Source organism: Podarcis gaigeae (genome assembly GCF_964106915.1).
Source record: "Podarcis gaigeae genome assembly, chromosome: 1".
In the NCBI taxonomy this organism is placed as follows: Eukaryota; Metazoa; Chordata; class Lepidosauria; order Squamata; family Lacertidae; genus Podarcis; species Podarcis gaigeae.
In genome coordinates, this window is record NC_139678.1 from 77507157 (window position 1) to 77531151 (window position 23995).

The 23995-nt window shown below is 41.8% G+C and overlaps 1 protein-coding gene and 1 long non-coding RNA gene across 3 annotated transcripts in view; both read right to left on the minus strand.

Annotated features, from left to right (window-relative positions):
• EPS8L2 (EPS8 signaling adaptor L2) overlaps positions 1-23995 on the minus strand; it is an 84830-nt gene that overhangs the window by 32680 nt on the left and 28155 nt on the right. For both annotated transcript variants that reach the window (XM_083756793.1, XM_083756794.1), the window contains exon 4: positions 1678-1742. In XM_083756793.1, coding sequence (XP_083612919.1) covers positions 1678-1742 — 65 coding nt within the window. The remainder of the gene's footprint in view (positions 1-1677; positions 1743-23995) is intronic.
• LOC310839880 lies at positions 2983-11653 on the minus strand. Its single transcript, XR_014561695.1, has 2 exons — positions 9924-11653; positions 2983-9546 (listed from the first exon to the last, which is right to left on the minus strand). It is a non-coding gene; the product is annotated as an uncharacterized lncRNA (long non-coding RNA).

Below are 23995 nucleotides of genomic sequence, written 5' to 3' on the forward strand. Positions count from 1 at the left end.
CCTGCAAATTACACGTAAAGATGCACATAAGGGCATACCTAGATTGGCCCTCAAAGGGCAGCCCTGGAAGGGATCTTTGGGGGAGCTACTGCTGTCAGTCAGAGTAGCTAAAACTGGCTTTGATAAAACAATTATTTTATTCAATACAGCTCAGCTTCTTACATTCACAGGATATTTTACAGAGCTTTCCCAAGTCCTGCTTAAATTCTAATCCAGACAAATACAGCAGCATAACTATTACCACTAACATTACTACCACAGTGTCTTGGCTCCAGAAGGTTTGTGGCAGTATATACATGTGTATATACATGTGTAGCAATATTATTTTAAAACATTGCTTAAACATCATTTCACTCATTTTGAAAAAGACCGTCTTTTATCAGTTTTCTTCCCAATTCCCTTCCTCCAAGAGAATTTCAAGTTTTTGCATGTCAGGCCTTGATTGGAGGGGGAGAGAAACCTGTTTTCCCTCTGCCTCCCCAAAGGCAACACACCCCAGATATTCACATCTCCAGGGACTAAATGACCTACATTGAGACTAAGCCACATGTGGAAGAAAATTACATATATAAGAACTCATTGTCATGCAGCACTCCTTGACTTTGACATTGATGATGATTTGTCAATATAGGTCATAACAGAGTCAGTGGGGTGGGGTGGAACTGGCCTGGGGAGACCGCAGTGGCTCAATTCAATTCACCCATTAAGTTTGCTCAGTGACTTGGGTCAGTCACCCTTTCTCAGCATAACCTGCCCCAGACTGTTATGAGGATAATATGTCATGAGATGAACCCTTGGTAAAGTTCCCCTGAGAGAAGCTGGATACAAATGACATAAATATCCTTGTCCAAGGTGTTAGCTTTCTGGAGGGTGCAGTATCCTTTGCTAAAAAAGTGTTCTGGAGGAAAGAGAAATGAATCCTTAAATCAAAAGGGAACAGTTGCATTATGCATTGCACTAAAATCAATAATGATCCTAAGCTGAAGAGGCCTTTGTACCTTTCCTTAGCCATATGGAAGCCATTTTCCCAGGATTTGTGCAGCTTGGGCTGAAGCAGATGTAACAGCAAAGACTGGTAAAGCACATGCCCATGTATAGGAGCCAACTTCTAGGGGCCCAGGTCCCTTCGCCCCCCAATAAAATATTTGAGGGGGTAGCGTCCCCCCAAGTTGATGGTCATTGCCATTCAAATGATGTGCCCCATCCTGTGATCAATTACTTGCCCCCCAATAGTTTATTCAAGTTGGCACCCCTGCCCATGTATGTGTTGTTTGTGTGGCCCCCATCACATTTTGTAAGTGAAGTCATGCACATCACCATTTAAAGAAGGGCCTCCCTGTAAGGCTATTAGGTACAGAGCCTAAAATTACCCAACACTGATCTAGATAATCTCTGCAAGGCCACTGGGAACAGGAAACCAGTGAACATTTCCCCCAGCACCTGAGTGAAGGGAAAGCAGGGCAAAGATCAAGAGTTATTACCAACTTCCAGTAACTCCAGCATATGATGTTTTGGGCTTCTACTAATTGTAATAAATCTTCTAGCATACGACCCAGGAAGCATGATTATAAAAATGTAACTAGAAGGATCAATGTCCTCCTATAAATGGTGCAATATCAGTATCATTTCTAATTGTATGCAATTTATTGCTCATTCATATGAGTTTCCTTGACTCACCTGTACATGGTACTGTGACGTCTCATGCATAATGACGTTAGAATTGGAATACTTCTTCCTCTGCTCTGCAGAAAGGAAAGGAAATGAGGCTTAGTTTTTACGGCAATTGATTGGCAGCGTAAGGGCCAAGCTAGACATCATCTTGGGATATGTGTGGTCCCAACCCTACAAAGAGAGGGGCATCGTTGCTCACTTGTAAGGCATCCCTTTCACTACAGGCATTTTTCATGTCAAAGGATCTGAGGCAACAGGGCTGTGAAAGATACCTGCGTAAGACCTTAGAGACTCATTGCTGGTCAGAGCGTCAACCCAGGCTAAGAGGACCAGTGACTGTACAAAGCAAGCTGCTGAGATTATGGAGACTGTGGACAGGAGAGCTCTAATGGAGGAGGTATGGTGGGCAGGAATTTGGGACATTTAAGGCAAACACCACCTCTAACACTGGGCTCACTTCTGGTTTCAAGGTATAAACTGCCTCTTCAAGGCCCTGTTACTTACCGGCATGTTATTTATGTGTGATAACCACATAAATAGGTGAAAGTGACTTCTATTATGTCAGTCCATCTCCCTGAGTATTATCTCAAGCTTGCTGTTTTCCCACTCTGTAATCCTCCGCCCACTTAAACACATTGTTCTCACAATAATGTTATAAGGGATAAACAAAGTTAGGAATCCCACGTTTCCCCCATTTTAATGTTTGCTTGATCCTTAAGCCCAGTTATAACTTACACGGATGGGCTCTTTGGTTTCTTCCCTTCCCCTTTACATTTATTGCATTAATAAAACACTGCTAGCAATACGTTATTAACAGCATTCTCATTTTTATTGCACAGGCAGTCAAGCACGTTGCCATGATTTCAAAGGCCACCAGTAAAATGATTTCTACTGGTTCCTTGACTATAAGCAGCCTAAAGAATAGGAAAGTGAGAAAAATATAAATAATACAATGGGAAAGAAAAAATAGTATGTGTACAGTGGGAAATAAATAACTTTTAGCATGTCACTTGCACTTCTCAGAAAAACTGTAGTCCATGTAGAACCTTAGATACACACAGTGCCAGTCACATTGCCCCAAACAAAAGCCATGAAACAGTTGATGCTTAAGATTGGTCCAGGAGAGGGGAGGTCTGCATGGTGAGGCCCTCACCCTGGAATGATCTCCCCCAGAGGCATGTCTGTAACCCTCATCATTGGTCTTCAACCATCAATTAAAAGCATTTTTATTTATCTATTATTTTGTAGGCTGATAATGGGATGCTTAACCATCAACAGAAATATTTGAGTAAGTGCTTTACTGAGTTGTTAATATTTATTTTTTGTGTTATATTTGTACTGTTGTTTGTGTTATTTTTTTGTACATAGCCCTGCGCTGCACATAACCATAAAAATAAATTATAAAACCCCTAATGCTCAGTACCAATATAAGTAGGAGAGGTATTTGAATCATAACTTGACAGCAGGAGGCTTGAGGGAGGGAAAGAGTAGGACATTAGGACAACAGAATGGGAGAAGGAACACACAAGAATGTTTTTGCTCAGCAATTCCTACTGGGAGGAATTGATGTTACAGGAATGGTTTGCTAAGCAAAACAGTTAAGCAAGAGTGGCTGGATTCAACCAGTTAAATCCTGATCAACCTGGTTAAATTCAGGTACTTAGATCAAGATCCATAGAACTGCACAAGTACACACACACACACACACACACACACACACACACACAGACCCTTTGCCAAGGGGACTTTGGGCTTGCTTTTCTTGAACAGCTCTCCCTGTGGCATGACAAATCTTTTTTACACAACAATGCAGGTTGGCTAGAGTGGAAATCTCACAAGACCCCTCTGATGAAGATTGGGTTCTTCTGTTCATCTGGGTTGTACTATAAGGCTAAAAATAACCACATGCAAAGTAGGGGAGAGATATATGCGCTCTAATGCAGAATACCACAGAGTGTAGGGCTGCAGCATTTAAAAAAGAAAAACCTGAGAAACACTGCTTGTACTCTAAAAGATCCCATTTCTGGCTCACAAGGGGCTCCTCCAGATGACTTGTTTATTGAGCATTTGTCCTGATTTGCTTACACAAAGCTTATGTGGAGGTTAGACGATGCCTGGTCTTTATTCAGCATTTGTTTTGATTTGTTTGTGGGGACAATGAACATTCATCCTAATTTGCTTGCACAATTGTTATATATCTTCCTGTTATTCATTTGTTTATTCCACACGATGGAGTGCATTTTCCCATCACTTTTGTAACTGCGAAAAGGCTATTAAAAAATCCCTACTTTAACTGCACACATCAAAATTTCTGTATGTGTATGAATCTTTCCTGGACAATACTGACAGTATGAAGGTGACTGAGGCTGCAGGAGACTCTCCTAGCAGTGTAACCTTATACATATTTACTCAGAAGTAAACCCCATCATGTTCAGTAGGACTCACTACCAAGCAAGAAAATAACTGTTGAATATGGTTCTAGAGTTCCACCCTCCAAAACAATTTTTGGCTAGGCATTCCATTAATCAGGGAATGAGACTTGATCAGTCAGTCCCCCATGACAACTGCCCATAGTTTTCTGCTCTTGTGGAGTTTTTTTTATTTTCCTATCTTCTTTATTTCATTCATGCATAACTTTTACAGAGTAAAAGCTAGTGAAGATTACCTGGCTTTAGAGTCAGTGCCTGTCACTAAGAGGCTGGTAGATGATTCACCATGCCTAGTTTCTCAAAATTTGTATCACAATTATAAGAAGACCTGCTAATAGTAACACACCCACTTTGAATGCAAGACACTTAATGGTTAAGGCTGCTCTCCCTCTCACTCCAGCTTGGAAAGCAGATCCTCCTCCATGTGGCCATGAAGGTAAGAACTCCCAAGAGCTGGGCTTGAAAAGCATCCTGCTAAGCTCCTATGTGAGCTAAGTGAACCCCAAGCTGCTAGGTAGCTCAGATCTTTTAAGAACAGTTGCCGAAGCTTACAGTGTAATCTTGTACATTGTCCAGTGAATTCAAGGGGGCTTACTGTCAGACAAGTTAGTATAGGATTGCAGCTTTAGTTACTATGGGTGGGATTCCACTTTGCAAGCTTTCCAGATGGAATGATCCCCCTTGTCCTCCTCCAGGGAGATGTTCTAAAGGTTCTCTGAACCCCACTAGAGCCAATTTCAGGGGTACGAGGAGAGGAGAGGAGAGGAGAGAGGAGAGGAGGAAAGCCCTGTTGTGCAAGTGAAAGCTCTTATGTACGGCTTCAGCTAATGGGGCTCCTTAGTGAATCCTGCCCTTTATTGTTATTTTTTTTATTAAAATATTTCTCCAGGGCTTTTTCATCAGTTCAAATCAGTTTGCATCATATTTAAAAAAATTAGCACAAAAACAAAACCACACCAACACATTACTGCAGATTTAAGAGTCACAGAAAACCAATTTCTATATTGCCAGCAGCCCAAGCAAGAGATTAGAATAATAAAGGATTTAGACTGCAGTATGGAAAACATGTATCTTAGCTTACATTCAGGAGGTATAATTTGAACGAGGGCAAATACGTACCTCAGGTTTCTTAGCTTTACTTTAATTATAGACTAGTGAAAATGATGGAATTAGGTGAGGAGAAAGATTAAATTTTAATAATAAAATAATCTCATAAATAGGCAGTCATTTATTTAATTGGCAAAAAGGACTGGAACCTGGTGAGATACACAAGGTAATGTCTTTGCCTATCACAGGGAGTACAAGTTTAGAATGTGTTCATGCTTTGCTCTTGATGCTGGAACACCGTGAACACAGGAAGAGGATAGGAGGCCACCAAAATAGAATAAGATGAAAGATTCTGCCCACAGGCTTTGAAGTGAACTGATGAAGGCTTATTTTAATTCTAAATTAACAGCTCAGTCCTATGCAGTATCATACTCTTCAAATACAAGTCACATTGAAATAAGTTGGAGTTACTCCCAAGTAAGTGTGCATGGAATACTACCATTCATAATTTATACCTGCATTCCCAGATTTCACATCACCATCAGGAAGCACACCTGTGAAGACTGGCACATTTGCTATCAATTGAGAAGGAGTAGGGATAACATAATGCACATATTAAGAATGCATTTACCAAAGTATGCATAAAAATAACATATAAAAATACATTATATTAGGGGGAATTGCTTTCTGGGAGACAAAGGAAGAGGGGAGCTTGTTGCAGCAAGAGGGGGAGATACCAGTGACTCTTCAACAGTCTGGTTCATATCTGCCTCTTGGCCTTCATCTGCCCACTATCCTGCTTCAGCTTCTGCCTCTGATTTTCGACTGCTCTCTGCCACAGACTCTCCCAGCTCACTAAGCCCTGTTACCTCTTCAGCTTCTGCCACCTCCACCTTCCTCTTCTCCTTATTTCCTCCTTCTTTTCCCTCTGACCACTCCCTGAGCTCCAAGCCTTCTTCTCTTGGTGGTTCCCCAGTTGGTTCCTCCCACCATTCCTCTGCATCCAACTAGTAAATGTGGATTTATTTTAAAAAGAAAAGGGGGTGGGGGAATGTGGAAATAGCTCCAAAGCAGTAGGTTTTCTGCTGCATTTCATCATGCAACTGAAAGAGCCTTTGAGATTTGGAATGAAATAACTCAAACAAATAACAATGGAGAAGAACAACTATCACCTGTGAATGAACATTACACCCATGAGAATATAAACATTCCCTCTCTGACCCCTTGGTCCTTGTCCTAGATTAGCCATCAAAAAATGTACAAGTTATGCCTGTGAATTAGATTTCATAACCTTATAGTCAATAAAGGTTATCTTGAAGACCAGAGTCTTATTTCAATGGGACTGCAATACCCTAACTTCATGCTATGCTCTATTTACATGCTATGTTCTGTTTACATTGTTAAAAGTTCCTGAAAGTCTAGTTCCCAGGACCTCTAAGAGGTCAAGAGAGACCTACGCCACTTTCATCTTTTGAGGCCCTCAGCCATAACAATTAAAATTAAAAATTAAAGCGTGCCAAAATAAAAGAAGGGACCCCCACCCCCAAGAGTGAGTGGTTTGTTCATATAATCAGCTAATCTGAGATGGCATGTTCACTATAATTTTGTGCTATCAAAACTGACATTTAAAAATCTTTAATATGGCTAAATCCATATCAGTTAATAACAATAAAAATATATTTCATAAAATCACATCTTTTATTAGCTTAAAATTGCTGTTCTGAAAATGTGTGTCACATTTTGGTCTAATGAGCATGTAAACAAGTTGTGAAACTTATCAAATGTGGGGGAAATCAACAAATTTAGTAAGCTGAGGCCCCCCTTTGAGTTTGAGGCGCTGGGTCAAATGGCCCTCTTTCCCCGCTCCCCGACTAGCCCTGCTAGTCACACAACCTTTTTTAATGTATCAATCAATTGAGTGTCGGGAGAGGGCTTTCTGCACTTTTAGTTTACTGCCTATTAAAAAGTGCTTTCCCATTTGTACAGTGCTCATTACCTTTCTTCCAAATAGCATTTTGGTACAGGGATATTGCATGTCCCAAGCAATAAACTGTGCTATCTCTCATACCTAGGAAAATGTGATGTTATTTCCCTGTAGGCAGACTATTCATTGCTATTCTAACTGTTGCATTTGGGATGTGCTTGCACAAAATCTGAAAGGTGTCTATTGGAAATGGCTTCTGACATTATAGATAAAAGACCATTTTTTAATTGTGATAAGTAACAAGATTTCTTCCCCCTCCCCAATGAAACGTAACATATTACCTGATACTCAGATGTATCAGGAGGGTTTGATAAATGTATGAGCTGGGCTATTACTGGTACATTTTCGTTGTTTCTTGCCACCTTTATACAGTATTCATAACCAACACCGTTGTCCATATGTGCATGTATAAAGTGGAGCAGCTTGCCCAGTGAGATGGAGATGCAGTAATAGCTTCCTGGCAGTAGAGCTGCTGATGTTTACTGTTTGCCAATCAGGACTTTTCACGTGGTTTGTTTCAGTGGATCATGGCACTAGTACAACTGGCATTAGTTGAATATGAAATGTCCATAATGAACTATGCTTGACCCTGGCACTAGTTCTTGCCTTAAACGTAATCTGGAAGGTATGAGTAAGAATCCTGACCTAATACTTAATGTAAAGATCAGCACACTAATCCCGGGTTACCAGCAAACTTTAATGATCCCCTCCTGCAAGAAAAGAACTGGGTTCCGCATTGACAACAGAAGCTTCCTCCAAAGGTAAAGCATTAATTCAGGAAACGTACAAATAACAAGTTAGTCATCTCTCACTAAGGTTATGTCCTTTCAACTTCAAATGCAGAGAAGTAAACAGACTAATAAACAGACAGGAATGTGTAGAAAATAAGCAATGCTACAAAGGAGTTTAGGTGTTACTGCACTCAATCACTGAAGAAGCGCATCCCCTTTCCATAGGGAATTGCCGGCCCCAAATAGTACTTAAGCCCCAGATTTTTATTAGTCAGGTAGCTCATATGCTCTAATGAGGCACCCTCTTTGCTCCTCAACAATCTCAAGGATCAACAATATGAATAAGAGATTTCTGTTATCTGTCTGGCACAGGATGGGAATAGTTTAACTCTTCCAGAAGGCACAGATCCCTGAGACTTTGAGTTCCATTAGGCTTCAAGATCACATATATCCACCTTCCTGTTCTCCCCCCGCCCCCTTAGTGTGGGTCTGTGGTACATTGTTGCATATACCTCCTGGCTTTTGGGTAGATAGCGACTCCTTAGATCAAGGTGTGTTTGTGCTGTATGATTTGTTGCCCACCTATCTTTAACCTGGGTGTCTGAAACATACACTGTCTCTTTCATTTCATGTAATAAACCAAGCTTTCTCTACTTCTTGGCATGTACAACTTCTTTATGGGGCATAAAGTTAAGGGTTTACATGCATTCGTAATGGACACATGTACTGACTCCAGAGAAAGATCCCAATCCTCTCAGCATGGTGTGCTGAAAACATGTGAGTGCTGGACATGCATGTGGGTGCAGCCACACACACCATAACAGAGCTGTGCAGATGCATCAGCAGAACAAATTCAGAACCCCTACTTCTGAGTCTTTTGCATTGCTTCTGTGCCAAAGAGGAGCAGGGAAGCTGATAGATCTGGTTCACCTCTTAGGGATTTTCTCCAGTATTATTACGCTTATATTCATGTGATATTAGTTGCCTCAATGTTATTCAGGTTGGAAGAAACTCTCTAAGGCTCTAAACTGTGGTTAATAAGTATCATAAATCCAAAGAACATATTGTAAGATGGACAAGGCAAGAGGAAAATAAAACGTTTCCATTTTCCTTTGTGGGGAGCCATTGACTTCTGTTTAAATACAACAGAACTAGAACAATGTTACTTTGTTGTTGTGAGATGCTATCTTCAGATGATAATCAGGCTCTTCTAAAACCACACCTGGCAAGCATCTTACTCTCCCTTTCTCATATTCTTTGGTTCGTTGGTTTATTATCTAATCTGTGTTTTTTTCCTGCCCTATTTCCATTATGCTACAAGCTTCACCCAATAGGAACACAATGAGTGCGCCCTTTTGTTTCATCATCAAATTTATTTATGCTGTTTACTAATCCAGCCAGGCAATTCAAACTGTGTCTCTACTACACTGTACCCTTTGTGGGACAAATCCTGCAGCTCCTGATTCAAAGACAATAGTGTGATATCCAGTTAGAGCTGCTAAATTTTCACTTAGGTTCTGCCTTAGCCTCTGAATGCTCCATGAGATTAAGCAAAGATGTTGCATTTGCACCTCTCATTCTTCCTCATCCTCTTTACCCACCTGCTGTAGCAAGCGGAACTCTAGTTTTACATCCATAGTAGGTGATGATTAGTGACTGGCTTGCTTCTGTGCTTTAACAGCAACTTAATATGCAAAAGGGGACGCAGGTGGCGCTGTGGGTTAAAGCCTCAGCGCCTAGGACTTGCCGATTGAAAGGTCAGCAGTTCGAATCCCTGCGGTGGGGTGCGCTCCCGCTGCTCGGTCCCAGCGCCTGCCAACCTAGCAGTTCGAAAGCACCTCCGGGTGCAAGTAGATAAATAGGGACCGCTTACCAGCGGGAAGGTAAACGGCGTTTCCGTGTGCGGCTCTGGCTCTGGCCAGAGCAGCGATGTCACGCTGGCCACGTGACCCGGAAGTGTCTCCGGACAGCGCTGGCCCCTGGCCTCTTGAGTGAGATGGGCGCACAACCCCAGAGTCTGGCAAGACTGGCCCATACGGGCAGGGGTACCTTTACCTTTACCTTAATATGCAAAAATCAACAAGTGACACTTATCAAATCATACAGGTTAAGTATGAGCTGAGCTGAATTGTGGAAGATTCAAGACAGATTTAAAAAAAGTGATTCTTCACATAGCACATAGTTAAACAAGGGGATTTGCTTCCACAAAATGTAGTGATAGACAACTTTAAAAGAGGATTATACAGGTATGTGGAGGATAAGACTACTACATAACAGAAGGCAACTCTAGTTATAAACTAGATCTGTCCCCCCCCCAAAAAAAAAACACAACCTAGAAAAATAAAAAGGCTGTTGCATATCAGCCCAGTTGATAACAGCCATATACAATTCAGGTTCTAGGAGATCTCTTTCTGCTTATTTTGGCTTTATTTTTTTTCACCTGGCAGCAAAGCAGAAATAAATACAAACCCACCAAATGTGAGAAACAAATATTGACTAAGGGGAAGAAACACCACCTTTTGCCAATGCTTTCTATTCATTCCGCAGCATCGTTTCTCTATCTTCCAGGACACACCCAAAGAACAGGAAGAAATGCAGATTATATTTGAAATACTGGGGTGTGTGTCTCTCTCTTTCACCATTACTGATACTGGGAGCAAAACAAGACTTTGAAAGAAAACACACATACACCACTAAACGCTTAATAATAGAATAAAGAGAGATCTCTTATGTGTTGGCTCAGGTGTTTTTAAATCATAATTGTGTGTGTGTGAACATAACCAGCATCCCATTTAAAGGGCTGGTATTAACCCTTAAGCAGCTGGAGACCAAGTTACTTGAAGGATTAGTTTGGCCCATATTAGCCTGCCTGCACTGAGATCATTCATCTGAAGCTCTACTCACAAGCCTGCCTGTAGGAACAACTCGCATAGTGGGCACAAAGAAGAGGGTTTTTGGTTTTTGGCAATGGGTCCATGCTTGTGGATTGCTTTGCCAGTAAGGCTTCATCAAGCCTCATAACTTGCAGGACTGCTGCCTGTCCCTAAAGCAAGGCTAGGGAACCTGCTGGACTACAGTTTCCATAGTCTCTGCTGGCTGGAACTGATGGGAATCAGAGTCCAATGGCACCTGAAGGGCCACAGGTTCATGCCAGCTGCCCTAAAGGCTTGTTTCTGTTCTGTTGTATTAAACAGGATTTTATTGGGTTGTTGCATTTAGAAAATGATCCTGGTGAAAAATGTATGGAACATAAGTGTTTTTGCTAGGCTGGATGTGCTTTTAGAATTATTTCTAGTTCTTACCTGTTCTTTCTCACCTGGCATACCAAGTTTTACACACAGGTGTGTAAAAATAAACGATAACATGAAACATTGTCATTTTATTGTATTTGAAGCTAAATATTTATATTGTGTATTGATTGTGGGAAGGGGTTTATTTTTAACCATAGAAGTGCCACACACACAAATATTAATAATAATAATAATAATAATAATAATAATAATAATAATAATAATAGTTTTATTGCAGAGAGGACCAATTACATTTGTTAGCTCTTAGAATCCAAGGTACACAATTTAATGTATCTGCCACAAAGCTCTTAAAATGCTACCTGCATATATGCAGTGACACTTCAATGTAACAAGAGTGAGCAGATCCACACTGTTAAGTATGTTTCAAAGATGGAAAATATTGCGTAAGAGTTCCTTTATTATCACAGTCATTATTGCACTATACGCCAAAGCCTGGAGCACTCTCAGTTTCAGAGCAGGATTGTTTCCAACCAAGCACATGCCCCATGAAACTGCCAAGCTCCACCCATGGGTTACACTAAAAGGTAGCTATTTAGGAAGGTAGCAGCCAGCAGTATTGAATTATACATTGCAGTAATGAGAACAAGTGATGGGTTGCTGCATTTCTTTTTTTTGGCAGCAGAAACAGAAATGGAGTAGGTGAAACCTTGCCATCACTATATCTTCCTGCTTGGAAAAACTGCAGACTTTATACCAGAAAAAAACATAGAAGCTTGATTTAAATTAAATCTGGCAACATTTTACTCAATTTTTATCTTGAAATTTGAATGCATTATTGGTTTGTTTAAATTGTTTTTTTTCCTCCATTTTGGCAGCATTAAATATGATATTGCATAAGGTGTCTCAAATATCATTGCATACCAAGTACCAAATACCATCAGCAGCCAGATACCAAAGGCTGGACTCCAATATAACCTAATGCCAATTATAGATACTAGATTCTGAGAATATCCAATGAATATTCCATGTCGAAAGTTCACAATGAATAATTCAAAGACGATTTTTGAGGAGCAAATTCATTTCTGCTTTAGTGGCAACTCTAGCTGCTCTTTGGTTGTTCATGGTGGTTGACAAACCCCTGAAAGATCAAAACAGCTTAGATGTATTATAGTGCCCAGGAGTCTAGGCTGTGGACACCTATTGAATTAGCAAATAAAGAATACATGCATTGTTTGTGTTTCCCATCTATGCCAAACTGGAGCAGCCCCTCTTGTGAATGTCAGGTGCTGCTGTGCATGTTAGCTGCCACATTCACGTACTTGTGACTGTAAAAAAGCACACTGTGCTGTACATGACAATGTACCTACTTTTTTCTACATAAGGATTATCTCCAGGTAGGAAAAAATGTACTATATTAAATTACCCTTAGGAAATATAAGCTTCTTACGCACTTTCAGCTGTCCCAGAGGCTTCTGCATAGCCTGCTGCTGTTAGGAAGAAGGACATGCCAATACCATCACAGTGGGCTCCTGATTAAAAGGTCAGTCTCTCAATTGACATTGATGGAATACATGCTGTGATTTTCAGTGAGGTTTGGCTCAGGCTTGTTTTTATGTCTGTTCCGATAGCAATGCACTGCTTTATTGACAGTATGCTGGCAGGCTTTAGGAGGAGTTGCACTGCCAAATTCCTTTCCATCATGCTTAATATTTACCCCAGCATCAGCGAGGAGTGCTTGCATTCCTTTGTTTATTAGATAAAGATATAAAGCAAGCAAGGAGAGCAAACACAAATGCAGCCAACATTTCCTTCTTGTGCAAAGTACCCATGCGGTGAAAAGCTCTGAGCAATTCTAACACGCCAAGGCATGCAATAATATCCCTTTACATTTTCATTGCATTCAAGTTGCTTCATGTGCATTATCAAGTTGTAACCATTACAACAACTTTGTAGTACGCACACACACACACACACACACACACACACACACACTGTACATGGGGAAATTAAGGCAGAGAGAGAGACTTACTTGCCAGCTAGCTAAAACAGGGACTTCCTGATTCACAGCGCAGCTTCAGCCTTTTTCACATGTCCTCTAGATTAAATGCCAAGTGTTGCAAATTTGGTTGACACCAAAAGCATGTTTTGCTTTTCTATCATACATAATGCAAATATAAAGCTAGTGCAGAGTCACAACCTGCATTCAGGTGGAGTGCACTGGTAGTACACAAAGTAGAGCAGAGTAGTATTGCTCAAAGTTGCTATCTAGCCCAGAATTTGTGACTTGGCAGAGTTTGGTGTGGACATGTCTTTGGACAACCCTATCCTGAAGGCATTTCAGCTTCATCAGAGGCAGCTACATTGGTGGCAAATTTTTAGGGTTCCAGCTGGTAGGTAGCAGAGTAACTTTGCCAAGAACAGGATGTTGTTGGAAGTTATGTTGGTGCATTATGTGCTCTTATAGCTACAGCCTTTAGCGCCAAGGTGCTTACCATCCTGGGTTTAAGTTTCTCACTCACGAATGATTTACAACTTCCACAGAAAAGTCACTAAATATGCTAACAGCATAGTGTTCATACCACAGATACTATAAAATGGGGAAATAGAGTTTTGAAGAGGGGGAAATGTGTTGGTGATATCCACTAATTTGCAACAGTGGAAGTCAGAGGTAGAGAGAGTGTAAAAGCAAGAATGAAAATGATCTGGAAGAAGCCTTTTCTTTCTAAAATTGTCCTGCCTGTAGTCTATCATGGTGGAGTTGTGGTTCTTCACCTAAGACCACTGGTCTATTAGCTCAGTACTGTGTACAGCGACAGGTAGCAGCTCACCAGGGTTTCAGATAGTGGTCACCACTTCACAGCTAAGTGGCACACCAGGCATCATAACAAAGAAACAAAGTGAGCTCTATTGATTTTTATGTGTTTAGATCAACACTGTGCCTCCTTGTATTTATTTTCAATCATATTTTCAACCAGTGCATGTAAGGGACAGATGGACGGTTTCTGCTTCTTTTCTCAAAGGAGATAGTAGGAATGGAAACATTAAGAAACGTTGTTAGTGAGTGGAGAACTGTACCAGAGAATAATCTGAAACTGTGATCAATGGCGGGGCGGGGGGAAGAGTTTGAAAGGAGAAACTGAAATGGTAACGGCTGAGATGTTGAGACAAACAATGGAGTTATTCAAGGCAGGGGAGTGGGGAGATCTGGAATTAATGTCCCTAGGCATTCCAATGGCACCATTCCATTAACCTAGATCTACTCTGCTAATAGCTTTCTCAGGGAGATTGTAGGAATAAACGCGCACACGCACACACACACACACATGGAGTTGTGTAGCATCTCAAAGACAAACAAATTAATTATGGCATTAGCTTCAGATGACTTGAGTTCACATTGTGACAAAGGAGGGACACTCGAGAGAAGCCCCTCGCACCCGCGTCACTGTCCAACTGTAAAACAACAGCCCTGCAGTGCTGCCGCAGTGGGTCTTACTCTCTGGTAGTTTCTGCCACCACCCTCTCACTTTCTTCCTGCAGCCCAGATGGGAGGCAACCTGGATGCATCAAAGTGATGACTAGCTTCCAGCTGCCTTATCTTAGTCCAAGATCAAAGCAGTTTGCTCGTTTTTCCCCTGCAGACCCCTCACTAGGCTTCTTAAAACCCAGGAAATGCACCCTGCATTTCTCAGATACTTCTCTTGCTGGTTACTCAAGAGTTGTAAAGGCAGGCCCCACTCCCTGAGTCCCTCCCAGATCTCAGAAGAGACTGCTGGTGTCTTACAATTCTGATCCTAAACTTTTAGTAGTAGCATGAATTCCAAGCATCTAGGCGCATGGGGAGTCTAAAACCCTGAGGTTGGCAGTCACACACGCTTCAGCAAGGAGAAAACAGACAGAAGGTCAAAACAAAATACAAAATAAACCAGGGCATGATGGTTCTCAAATTGGACTAATCCTAGACTAGCCACGACAAAATAATGATTCCAATTTACTTACAAGTTCTGCTTCAAAGAAAAATCTAATGTGGATCCCTGATGGTGAGTGGGAACACCTGGATCCCTGGTGATGGGAGAGAACACACTGCAGAGAAGTCAGCTTTTTAAAGTCTCCCTCCCTTCTTTTGTGGGAATGACTTTTGACCCTTACTTGCCATTGCAAAGCTAGAGCCAGGTGCTCAGGTTCTGCAGTCTCTCTCAAGCACCTTTTTTTGCTTGACAAGACTGGCAGGATATATGTGACAAGCTGGCTTAGAGAAATGGAGGGGCCAATGAGTGCCTTTCTTCACACAGTCATCAGCTCCCCTCCCATGCCAAATAGCACCAGGGGAAAATTCTCACCGGGAAGACAGCATAAGAAAGAAGAATCAACAACCACCCCCATCAACACACACAGACACCAGTGGCTAGTACTTACAGCTTAAAAAGATATAACCAATGCCAAACTGTAGCGAATACTGTGACCCTGACCAGCCGTACACGAGCAACAGTATAATATTCAGCAAGTCACAGGGAATCAGTTACTTACTGAAGACACCTAATCCCCAAAGTATTTGCTATCTGAATAATTGTTTCTTGATGCTGAAATAATATATTTGTCTCCATGGCTACCAAAGCATAGAATCTTTGGTATCTGTCTGTGGTCACATGGGCTGCAATTTAATCTTTGGCCAACAGTACATTGCACTCAGTGGTCAATTATCATTCTTACTTACCAGGGGTGGCAGAGCTACAATATTCACATAACAACACACACGCACCCTGCCACCACCAGCAGCATATGGTGTGAAGAGGGGAGCTTGGCATTGTCAGAAGCCTTGCAACTCCCCTTCCCACCCATGTTTACTCAGAAGCAAACTCTACAGTTCACAGTGGGAACGAATTCCAATCAGGATGCTTAGGACCAGTGCCAGAATCTACAATCCTAAACATATTAACCTGGAAAACAATCCCACAGAAATCAATAAACAGTATTAGGAATCAGGTGCTAAGGTACTGAAGCTGTCACTCTGCAAGCAGCTCACGACAGTGTATCTGGTATCTACTGCAGCACAGAGGTCTGGACTGCATAGGTCACTCTGTGTGTGTAAGTGGTAGATGGATGTCTCTATCACGTGCCTGAGGAGTCACTAAATAGTCCTTTTCATTATTCGATCTCACATATGAGCTCATGACTGAAAAGCACCAGAAGGTGTGAAGCATTCAGAAAGCATCCATTCTGACCCCGGGCAGTCATGTGGGAATGACTGTGCCCCTCATGCTGGCCTATCGTGTTCTGTTACACTAAGCACTAAAACCTTTCTTGGGTTACCTGTAGTTTCTTGTGTCAAGTGATCTTGCCTTGTAGGCAGCTGCTTTTCAGGTGAGTGTTCCATCATCTAGCTTGGCTATTGCAAGTAAAGTGCTTTAACACTCTTCAAGGCTGGCATCCACTTCAGATTGGACACATTCAGCTATGAGCAACTCTTATAGCATCTCATTTCTCTAACCTTCAAACCACAGTAACTGAGACACACACTTGTTCCTTTGTGGCCATTAGAAAAATCTACATTAAAAACAACAACACATTTTAGAAGGTTCAACCAGATGTTATAACACTTATTGCTAAACCCTCATTTGAATGAACAAACAGACAAAAACGTATTTTGAACAAATAAAGTAGAAAACAGGTTGCAAAGGTAGGAGGGGCAAGGGGGCTTGTAGGTTACTTTCTGATGGCAGATGCTGCAAATATCTCCTTCTGCCATCCAAAGGTAGTTAAAGTATACTAAAGGGAAGTGGAAGCTGAGTGCCATTTTGAGGCAGAGTTCATGTCTTAAATTTTGACTGAGAGAGGTTAAAATATCCAATTTAATTTTTTCGCAGTAATCAAGGTATGCTGGACTTTGGGTACCAAATTTGGAAACACTGTCACAAATTTGATGCATCCATCAGGGCACCAGCATATTTACATCAAGAAATAGACACATACAGTATACCAAGAACACACATTGAAATCTTCTCCACACTTTCTTTACTTTCCACCATACATTGTCAGTCTCTTCCCTCTCTCCTTCCCATCTGTAACGTGGTTCTCACCACCCCACTTTTCCATTCAATACAGCACCAGTTGATACTACAGAAATGTTAATAGCAGTAGAGGCTTCCTTTGTATCCTCCCCAGGCTCTCTGTTCATCCTTCTGGGTATTTCCTGCTTAGGTTTATAATACAGTATGGATCTTATAAAGATTGAGATCCCACTCGACTATGTAGAATTGCTACATCCCCCGCCTGAGCACCTGAGAGAAAATGGGATGGATTTATAGCAAACAGGTTTGTGGAACTGAACCACATTTGCACATAACACTAAGCCATAGTTTAGCACTATATGGACGGACATCAACAAGCCCAGTAGCTGATGGCAGGGTCGGGTTGCACTGCTCACGACCTTCTTCTGGTGGAGTCACTGCTGCATTCCAGGATGGAGAGAGTGAAGGGACAAGTGGTGGTGATGAGGTCATTGCAGTGCAAATGTGCCCATGGAGCCAAGCTTGCTGGCATATTTGCATATTTGCACCATGCCAACCTCATTATCACCTACTCCCTCCCGCTCTGCACCCCAACTCAGCTGGAGGGAGGTCAGGTGAATTGCGCAGCCACATCACACTGTCTGCTACTAAATAAGCCTGAGTGAAACGTGAGATGGATGCACTCCACCCTCCACTCTCCTCCTCTGGCACAGCCAGGAGGAGAACTTCTACCAAGTTTAATATCATTTTTAAAGAATCTCAGCTTAGTGTTGCATTAGAACCAGGAATCCTGGTTCAAAACAGCCTGTGGTAAGGTTAATAACAAATCAATGTCAAGCCATAGATTGTGAAGCTGACTTATTAAACTTGCCAGAGTTTGTTTTAAACCAAGTTCTGTAACACTAAGCTAAGATTATTTCAAAGTGAAACTAAAGCTGGCAGAAATCCTCCTCTTGGACATGCTAGAGGAGATGACGAGCAGCAGCGGGGGTGGGGGAAGTGTGTGAGTTGAAAACTTTGCTCAGGCTAGATAATGAAGTGCTAAACCATGGTTCAGTGCAGGGCCAGCCCACCTATGATGCAATGTGAGGCAAACACCTTGGGTGGCAGGATCTGGCCTCCAAGGAATGCAGTGCCACCTGCTGCTGCTGCTGCCACCGCCACTGCTGCAGTGGCAGTGATAGCTGTGGCATGCTCATTGGAAGCCAGATCTCATTGGTGAATAGGAGGCACTGCTGATCTCCTGCCACCCTTGTTACCAATGCAGATCTTTATTCCTCTCTTGTTCCTGATGTAGATTTTCACACATGCTTTTTTCCCTGTTGGGGATGGTGGTGGGTATTTTGTAGTTTGCCTCAAGTGCCAAAATATCTAGGGCCAGCCCTGGTTCAATGTTATATGCAAACCAGCCAGAATGATTAAGAAGCTAGAGCCACCTGTAGGTTCCTTATTATTTTTGCAAAGTGTTTACCATTAGCTGACGGCGTGGTAGGGGGGGGAAATTGCAGCAGGGGGCAGAGGAGATTGCTAATGTGACAGAAAACGCAGCAACACGCCAGTTGTGTAAACCACTAATTATTCCAAAGTACTTCCTCCCCAGACATTCTCTTGAGCTTGCCAGGAAAATAATGGATTTCCCTCCAATGTCCTTTCATCTTGGTTCAGAATAGAAGCCAGTAAGCAGAGAAGTGACTTTATTTATTCATGGTTCACATTAACATTTATTCAGCTGGCAGCTGCGAATTGAATGAGGTAGTAACCTGAGAGCTACTTGCTGTACCTGTAAGCGGAGGGATCTTTCAGCAAGTGCTTCTGGCGACTCTTCTAGAGTATGGAGCTAAGCACATGAGATGCCTGTGTTTTAGTTGCCAAAGGCAGTGAGCATCCAGTACCCTTCGTGACCCCAAGGGACACATGTGGCAGAGGAAGGGCAATTCATTCATTCATGCAAGTAGGAGGAAGGGTCATTCACCAGCTCTTGTTACTACTATCAGAGCAGGGACTGAAGACACAATATTATATTTCCTCATTCTACAGGGCTGCCATGTCCCCAAAATATAAGAAACAACACAAGTACTTTGGAGTGTGTTCAATGCACACAGTCATCTTTATAAAAACCCTGTAAGGTTTTGTTAACTCCATTCTGCAACATAGCAGGCTTGAAGCTAAATAAATAGACACATTGTTGAGGCCCCTTGCGAATCCATGGCAGAGATGTGATTCAAGCCACTATGCTACATCAGACGTCACATCTATAGCCCCCAAACAAAGAGTGTAGGACAGGCCATGTAATCTATACTTGTGGCTAGAAGACAGAATAAATATATAGCAACAGCTTCTTGATTGCACTGCCAGAGTGTTAAAGTGCTCCATGTGCCCCCCCCTTTTTAAGGACTTCTGTATCAACCCTATTATCACCATAACAGCCTGAATATTTCACAGCTGCTAGTGGATATGGACTCACAACACCCATGTGATGAAATGGAATACTAGCACCCCTTCATTTAACTCATTAGGCAGGCACTGAATAAACTTTCCAACATCACACCTTCTATTTACGCAAGCATAAACACAAATAAGTGACTTTTAGGAATGCAAAAAATGTATTTCCATATATTTAGCTAGTATTTTAACATCTACTTGCTCAAGACCTCAGATAATTGGGTATGTTTATCCACAGTGCAGAGAGAAGTTATTAAATCAACTGAGAAAGATGCAACAGAAAAGCATCCTTAATGTTCAGCATGAAAGTCCAACATCCTTCCAGGGCACATCAGCAAATGGAAGCACAGTTTTGTATAGCGAATTATAGGCTAATAAATATATTGTCATTTCTGGAATTGCCTAAGGGTCTATTTTTTGTAACTTTGGCATTACATTAGCTACCTTTCGGTCCAGATAACATAGTCCAATAATTTGTTTTGTGTCCCTTCAGAATCCTTGGTGTGGATACCATCTGGTCATGGCAACTTGCTGCTACTTAGCACACCAATAGCTGCCTGCTATTTTCACGCATCAGTCTCTGCTTTCAGGCTGATTGGCCACCATGAGAACAGGCTGCTGGACTAGATGGGTCTTTGGCCTGATCCAACAGGGCTCTACTTATGCAAGATTTAGACAAGAAAATATCAGGTGTGTTTTCAAAAATGAGGTGTAAAGCAAAGATATAAGAGTCTTATCCCAAGTAGCAGTATGTGAACATTCTGTCAATATTCTTGTATTGATTTGCAAAGCCCTGAACAACTTGGATCCAGGATATCTCAGGGATCACCTGAACCCTTACAGCCCAGCTCAGACACTGAGATCATCTGCAGGAGCATCTCTGGTCAATCATTCTCCAAGCTGATGGGGCTCATTTGAAAATAACAAGAAACTGAGCCTTTTGTGTTACCACCCCAGTCCTGTGGAACACTCTGCTAATAGAGGTTCAGTGGGCACCTTCCATGCCAACTTTTAAACACCTGCTGAAAACTTTCCTATTCCACCAAGCCTATGCCAGCAGTTAAGAGTTCACCCTCCACAATGGTCTATTGTTGCTTGTTTTATTATTATTACTTTAAATTTGTTTTTAGTATTTACTATTTTATTGTCTGTTTTATGCTTTTATATTGTTGCAAACCACTGTGATGTATTTTTTATGATACAGCAGTTTAAAAACATTTTTTTAAAAATAAATAAGATAAATAAACACAGGGATTTCTGTTTGCACAATATTTCCCTCTTCTCGCATGCACAGGGGGAGAAGTCCTGTTGCACAAGCAGAAATCTTTGTGATTCAATGACAAGATGAATTACTTGAATACCACCCATTAACTTTCCTGCAGTGATCTTACCTGATTTTTTTCAATACTCTCTTAAGTCATTATTTGGCGGGTTTCCTGCAAATGTCGTAGTCACAGTCTCTCAGCCTAACCTACTCCAAAGGGTTGTTTGTGAGGATAAAATGGAGAAGGGGGAAACCTCCTTGAAGGAAAGGTGGAGTATAAATGTAATAATAAGATAAACACATAAAATGGACTGCAGTCCATAGAAACGAATTTGTTAGTCATTAAGGTACCACAAGATTCTTTGTTGCTTTAGTTTCAGGAGTGAGAATTATGAACCCCCAAATCTGTCATCAGAAAACATAATGAACAAAGGGAAGAAAGGTGAACACTGAAAGCTGCCACTTAGACACCTAGAAGCTGTCATGGGGCGGGGGGGGGGGGCAGTCCAGTAAGGGATGCCTTTTTGTTGTCCAGTATAAGACTGAGCAAGCCATCTAGGAATGGTGCATGGGAGAGGAGGCATAGTCCATTTTCAGTGCTCTGCTCCCTGCCTGTTTCATCGTCATCACTAGTGCCACTCTATGAATAGCCATAGGATAATACAAGCAGCAAGTCCCTCCTGTATTTATTTTCTGTATCAACCTCCTGCAATTTATTTTGAATTATTAATAAGCACTTTGTTCAACGCTTCATCTAGTAAACTAAGCACTGAGTCCTGCAGCAAAGGAGGCTTTTAACGCAATGACAACTCAGACAGAGGTCACTTGGTAGTGACAAAATATCTAGGTAAAACTGTGGGCAAATTAAGGTTTCTCTGCAGTGGCAAGTATTTCCTGCAAATAATTTGCAGGCTCTGCAGCCTATAACCCCATAAAACCACTGCTGCAGCCCCACATGATGTAAGTGGGCAGGGCCGGCCCAAGACATTTTGGCACCTGAGACAGATGCCAAAATAGCATCCCCCTCTCCGCCAGGGAGGAAGGGGTGAGGGAAAATCTACATCAGGAGCAAGGTGGAAAGAAAGATCTACATTGGGATCTGCTGTCCTGGTGGATCCTGCAGCCTGAGGTGGGCGCCTCACCTTGCCTCATGGGTGGGCTGGCCCTGCAAGCGGGACTATTCTGCTGTTGGTAATAACTGCAAGGGAAAGAAGGGGAATTTACCAGCCATCTCGTCTATTACTTCACACAGAATCTTTGCTAAGCTCCCATGGAACTCTAGAGCTCTGCAGAGTACAGTTTAGAACCACTGTCTGATATCTGTACTCATGTTAACATTCAATTGCAATTTTCTTAAACTAATAGTCACACTTCTCATAAATACCTGTCACATTCTCAAAACATTACACACAATTTTGCAGGACTGCTGCTGGCATTTCCTAATGAGGTATTTTATGAAGAACTTGGAGTTGAGGGGATTTTATTAAACTCAGTGTTCTTTAATTTTAATTATGTGTTTATTGTCTGTTCTATACTCCTGTTGTAAGTCACTATAAAACCATTTTGGGTATATGGTGATGAATCAATATGGATAATAATAATATGTGCATACAAGTCAGTGTGTCACTCCCAACTCTTTTGGTGTACACCAGAATGCCCTGTATGGCCAAGTGATCAAAGCTTGACCAGGCTCACAATGCTTTGTCGAATGCATTGCTTGATCACCTTGGGTGATGTGAGAATCCTGAAGGAAGAGTAACACATCTCCAGATCTCAGGTGCCTTTAGGAAGCATTGCTTCCTTAACCTTCAGAGCTCCTATAATCCTGGTGCCCTCCTCCCACAGCCTAGAATGAATAAATCTTGTCACGCATAATCTATTTGTATTTTAATTCAATAAAGATAATAATAATAATCTACCAAGTAAATGAAAATGGGACCGGGGAGAGGAGGGAGGACCATAGCTCAGTGGTAGAACACCTGCTTTGCATGCAGAAGATTCCAGTTTCAAACCCCAGAACATCAGGGCAGGAGTGGGAATGTCCCTTGTTTGAAACCATGGAGAGTCCTGGACAATACTAAGCTAGAAAGACAAATGGTCTGGCTCAGTAAATGGCAGCTTCCTAAGTTCCTCTGACGGCCTATCAAAAGGGCATTTATATATATAAAATAATATGCCTCCAACTAGCTAGCTAACAAAACATTGGAGCTCATAAATTCCAAGGTCATAACAACCAATTGCATACACAACAGCTGACTGCGCAACTAAAATTCAGCTGAAATTCCTCATACTTGCAGAACCTGACCTCTAGACAATAGATTTTTTCTTCTGATGATCTGGTTAGACAAGATACATTTTTCTTAATACCCTGTTTGTCCTGCTTTCTACTAAGCAAAGAAAGACAGTCCTTAGCAGACTTCGGTTAATCCAGCAGCATCAGAAAGTAAGTTGCTCAATCTATGGTAGCTAGCTGAGTGGCTCATACAAAATAAATTATATCAGGAATCACAGAAGACACAGGGGGATGAAACCAATGTGCTACTCATGTGACTTGACTGCCTATTTGTCTTTCTGTCCCTACTTCAGATGAATCACTACTAGCTACTGTAAAATGCTAGCAACCTCCCCACCTCCAGAAAAGAATAAACTATAGACAATGATGCCTTAGGGCTATGAATAGCAATCTCTTTGAAAAAATATTAGGAGTGTCCCACCAACAGAAAGCAAGCAAGTTGGCAATTATGGCTCCCATTCTCACTCTCTTGAACCTCTCTATCATCATAGGATAGAAAAAACGTGTGAGAGGACACTGCTTGAGCTTACCTGGCCATCCAGGTAAACAGGGGGAAAGGCTGTCTGCCTACCCAATGACAGGGCTGATATCAACAGAGATGCAGGAGCAGGGAGGCAACAAGATGAAGTAGGCAGGAAAGTTTGGCTTGGTTGCCCTGGCAACCATGACATGCTGCTACAGCAAGAATAGGGAGTCTTGTGAGGGAGGAGGAGTTGGAAAGACTTGCTCATGACAAGTAAAGCCGCCTATAAAATGGGCTGCCAAGTCAGTAGCTAGGAAGAATTTCACCTAAGGCAGGTAGTAACAGCAAGAGGCGGTATCCCAGAAAGGGCCTGACTATGCCAACCATTAACACCAAGCCAGCTTATAAAACAATT